The sequence below is a fragment of the Bison bison genome, unplaced genomic scaffold, assembly GCF_000754665.1.
Source record: "Bison bison bison isolate TAMUID 2011002044 unplaced genomic scaffold, Bison_UMD1.0 scf7180017864167, whole genome shotgun sequence".
In the NCBI taxonomy this organism is placed as follows: domain Eukaryota; kingdom Metazoa; phylum Chordata; class Mammalia; order Artiodactyla; family Bovidae; genus Bison; species Bison bison.
This window is the reverse complement of record NW_011494739.1, coordinates 2,832,044-2,836,105: the sequence shown is the minus strand read 5'-3', so window position 1 is coordinate 2,836,105 and position 4,062 is coordinate 2,832,044. Positions and strand designations below refer to the sequence as shown.

At 45.1% G+C, this 4,062-nt stretch overlaps 1 protein-coding gene across 2 annotated transcripts in view; it reads left to right on the top strand.

Moving 5' to 3' along the window:
* The first annotated feature begins 709 nt into the window (after positions 1 to 709).
* SIRPD (signal-regulatory protein delta) overlaps positions 710 to 4,062 on the top strand; it is a 10,988-nt gene continuing 7,635 nt past the window's right edge. Inside the window, exons 1-2 of one of the 2 annotated variants that reach the window (XM_010841799.1) lie at positions 710 to 912; positions 2,006 to 2,142. In XM_010841799.1, the coding sequence (XP_010840101.1) occupies positions 821 to 912; positions 2,006 to 2,142 (229 nt within the window). In that variant the 5' untranslated portion in view covers positions 710 to 820. Of the gene's footprint in view, positions 1,046 to 1,985; positions 2,143 to 4,062 lie in introns of both variants that reach the window. The other variant, XM_010841800.1, reaches the window with a different exon arrangement.

The following is a 4,062-nucleotide window of genomic DNA, read 5'->3' as shown; positions in this document are numbered from 1 at the left end:
ATGCCAAAGAGGTATATAATCAGATCTGTGTTCTGAAAGACATGGGTGAAGAAAGAGGAAAAGATTGTAGGGCAGGGCAGGAGAAACTGGAGTAGCCTGATTAGGAGGTAATCATTTTCCTTTATGTAAAAGATGATAGTGGAGACAGAGAACTAGATTTAAGACGTGTTTAGGAGGTCAAACTAACAGGGTCTGATAGGGAATAGGTATGAGTGGTTGAGTGAGGATGAACAGCGTGGGTCTCTTCTTGGTTTAACCAAATGGATATGCCACATACTGAACAGGGTTGGGCAGGAGAAAGGAACGTCTGAGTGTAGATCATGAATTCAGCCTTGAATGTTCGAGGTGCAAAGCGAAGATTTCCAGGTCAAAGGATATACAAGTCTGTATAATGGGTTCAAGATGATTCAGTTACTAAGAAACGGAATCAAGATTTAAACCTAAAATGTATCTGGTTCCAAAGCCAGTGCTCTTGACCATCATGCCGCCGAAAATCCCTCCCTCTGAAGTCTTCAGAGCTCCATAGAAGGTGTGAAGATGGCTGGAGGCGGAAGGAAGCGTAGGGTGATGGAAGCTAGAGATAAGAGGCTGTCCAGTCTTCAGCAGGGTCCATTAATAGGTTTCCCAGTGTGGAATTCATCACTCTAGAACAATGGGATAGAATGGTGGCATCACAAGGGGAGGGGGAGTCTTGTCATCTCATAGAGGATGTCTGGGCCCTGCTCTGCATTCTGCTTTTCTAACACCTCTCCTGGCCTTGACATCCAGTCAGTCCCTGAGGCAAACACAGGGATCACAAGGAAGCAGTCAGCGCCTGACTATGGATGCTTGGAGAGTGAAGGGGCACAGGTTGAGAGTGGGCCAAGAGTCCCAGGACACAACCCTTGTGCTGGGGTTGAGCCCATTCCAGAGGTGAGAGAGAAGCAGGTGAACATGAGAGCTCCTCTCTATTTCTGAGAGTGTTTTCTTCTGCCCCTCCACTTCCTTACTACAGAGCTAGCCCCAGACCCAGTACACACAGGAGAGGCAGACCTCACTTTCCCAGGTATGTTTCTATGTGTGTTGCTTTTACCTCTTTGAAAATGTGCCTCAGAGCTCTACCTTCCCCATTCTGTAATGTACAATCACCATCTTGGAAACTCTTAACTTCTTTTCGTCAAATTGTCAAAAACAATTTTTCTGCAAGAGGAGAAAGAGGCAACTTCCTGTATTATATGCAGGGATCCACAGCAAAGCCAGGAGCCCACAGCAGACATTGCACTAGTACTAATTTTATACCTTTGACCCCTCTGGAGTGAAGAGGAGGAGTCCTCATAAAGCTCAACAATACAGCCAAGAGGATGAGGCCAGAGATCTACCTTCCTTCCTGTAGCTCTGCGGCCCAGGGAGGCCCTGCTATTTAACTCAGGCCGGAGCTTTAACCCATCTGCCCATCATGAGCTTCCAGAAGTCTCTGGCCCAGACGACATCTCTGAGGATGCTAGATAGGCAAGGGCTGACAGAGAAGGCAATGGCACCCCACTCCAGTACTCTTGCCTGGAAAATCACACGGATGGAGGAGCCTGGTGGGCTATAGTCCATGGGTTCGCTAAGAGTCAGACACGACTGAGCGACTTCACTTTGACTTTTCACTTTCATGCATTGGAGAAGGAAATGGCAACCCACTCTAGTATTCTTGCCTGGAGAATCCCAGGGACGGGGGAGCCTGGTGGGCTGCCATCTATGGGGTTGCACAGAGTCGGACACGACTGAAGCGACTTAGCAGTAGGATTAGGGAAAATCTCTAAGATGGGATGAGACACAGGAAGGAGCACAAGCTTTGGGTGTCGCACCCCTTGGCTCCGGAAACCCTCAACGTTTCCAGCAGCAACTTATCCGTTTGTAGCAACCTTGTCTGTCCAGTTTATAATTTCAAAGAAAAAGTGTCCCAGTTCCACAGTTTTTCCTCTCATCACAATCCTGTTCCTCTGACATCATGGAAGTAGGAACTGTCCTCTTTCTGTAGAGCACAGAGGTCTAGGCCTCTCCAGGACCACACTGACACCGAGCAGGCTCCAAGGGCCACCATGATGCCTGTCCTTGATTTCCCATCCTGCCCACGTCTGCCCTCCCTTCTGCTGGCTCTGCTGCTGAAACTCACAGGTGAGTGGGACCTCCCTCTGCCTGGTTACCGTTTCCTCCCCGCCTGCTTCCCTAGAATTTCTTTGAGGAGGGATTTCCTTGGTCCATTGTAAAACAGGCAGAATTTAGAGATCTAGACTTGAATGGCCTCCAGCACACAAAATCTCCCAGGGACTGTGTCTGTTTCACACCTTGGGTCAGGTAAAGGACTCGCCCATGATCAGCAGGCTGAACAGAGCAAACATGACAGCTCTCATCCTCCAGCCACTGGGGACAAAGGGTCTGTATTTTCATTGGTCACCAGCACACATATGCTACCCACTAAGTGAAGAAAAACATCTTAGAAAAGATGAGATTATAAAAGCAAGAAAAGAATCCACAATGCCATCAGGAGATAATCAGTGTTAAAGTTTTGCAGAGGTCTGAGTGTTCAGAGAATATTGGTCAGAAGTGCATACTAGAGGTCTCTGGGTCAGAGATGGAAGCTGAGCCCTGCAGTCTCCTTCGCTTAACTGTGTGGTTCTGCCTCTATTTGCTGGGGGGAAAAAAAAGAATTTTGTAGAGTCTTTCCCCCAAGGATATTGGTCCATGTTGGTAGAAGCTTTGAGTCCCAATTGCCACAGAAGATAGCTTTAGGGGTTTAGATCAGATGAAGGAGGAAGCAGACCATTATCTGAGAGTGAGGAAGAGGTGGGAAGACTTGGATCTTAAGGGAGTAAACTATGTGAGGCACTCACACTCACTGGAGAATTTTAACAGACATCTAAATAAGAATTCACACCAATTTTATACAATCTCTTCAAAAAATTAGAAAAAGAAGCCACACTTCCCAACTCATTTTATGAGGAAATTACTACCTTGATAGCAACAATAAATAAAGATTGTACATAAGAAAACTATAGCCCAATATATGTCATGAACTTAGACACAAAATTCCTCAACAAAGTATTGGCAAATAGGATTTAACATTGTATAATGTTATATATTATGACTAAGTCAGATCTTAGTTTCAATACTGAGAAAATCAATCATTATAATCCATCACATCAAATTAAAGAAGAAATAAATTGCATGATCATGTCAATTGATGCAGAAAAAACACTTGACAGATCTAACACCTATTAATGATGAAAACTCTTAAACTAGAAATAGGGAGGAATTTCCTTAACTTGACAACATCCACAAAAACCCTACAGGTATCACTATACTCAGTGGTGGAAGACAACGTTTTCTTTCCAAGATAAGGAAAAATGCAAAAATATCTATCCTCACAACTCTTATTCAGCAAGTGGAGAGAGAGAGAGAGGAAGAAGTAAAGGATATAGATTGGAAATGAAGAAATAAAACTGCAGATACTGTGAGTTTCTACATAGAAAATCCCAAAGAATCTACTAAAAATCCACAAATGATCATTCAAATCAATCAAAAAACTCCCAGAACTGAGTTCAGCAAGATGTCAGGAAACAAGATCAATGCACAAAATCAGTTGCATTTCTGCATACTGAAACAAGGGCTTCCCTGGTGGCACAGCCTACAATACGGGAGATCTGGGTTTGATCCCTGGGTTGGGAAGATCCCCTGGAGGAGGGCATGGCAACCCACTGCAGTATTTTTGCCTGGAGAATTCCATGGACAGAGAAGCCTGGGAGGCTACAGACCATGGAGTCTCAAAGAATCGGACACAACTAAGCAAGCACAGCACATACTGAAACAAGCATGTGACCATTTAAATTACCTCCAAGAAAGGTAATCAGTCTCTCAGTCGTGTCTGACTCTTTGCAACCCCATGGACTGCAGCACACCAGGCTTCCCTGTCCATTACCAACTCCCAGAGCTTGCTCAAACTCATGTCCATTGAGTCAGTGATGCCATCCAACCATCTCATCCTCTGTCATCCCCTTCTTCTCCTGCCTTCAATCTTTCCCAGCATCAGGGTCTTTT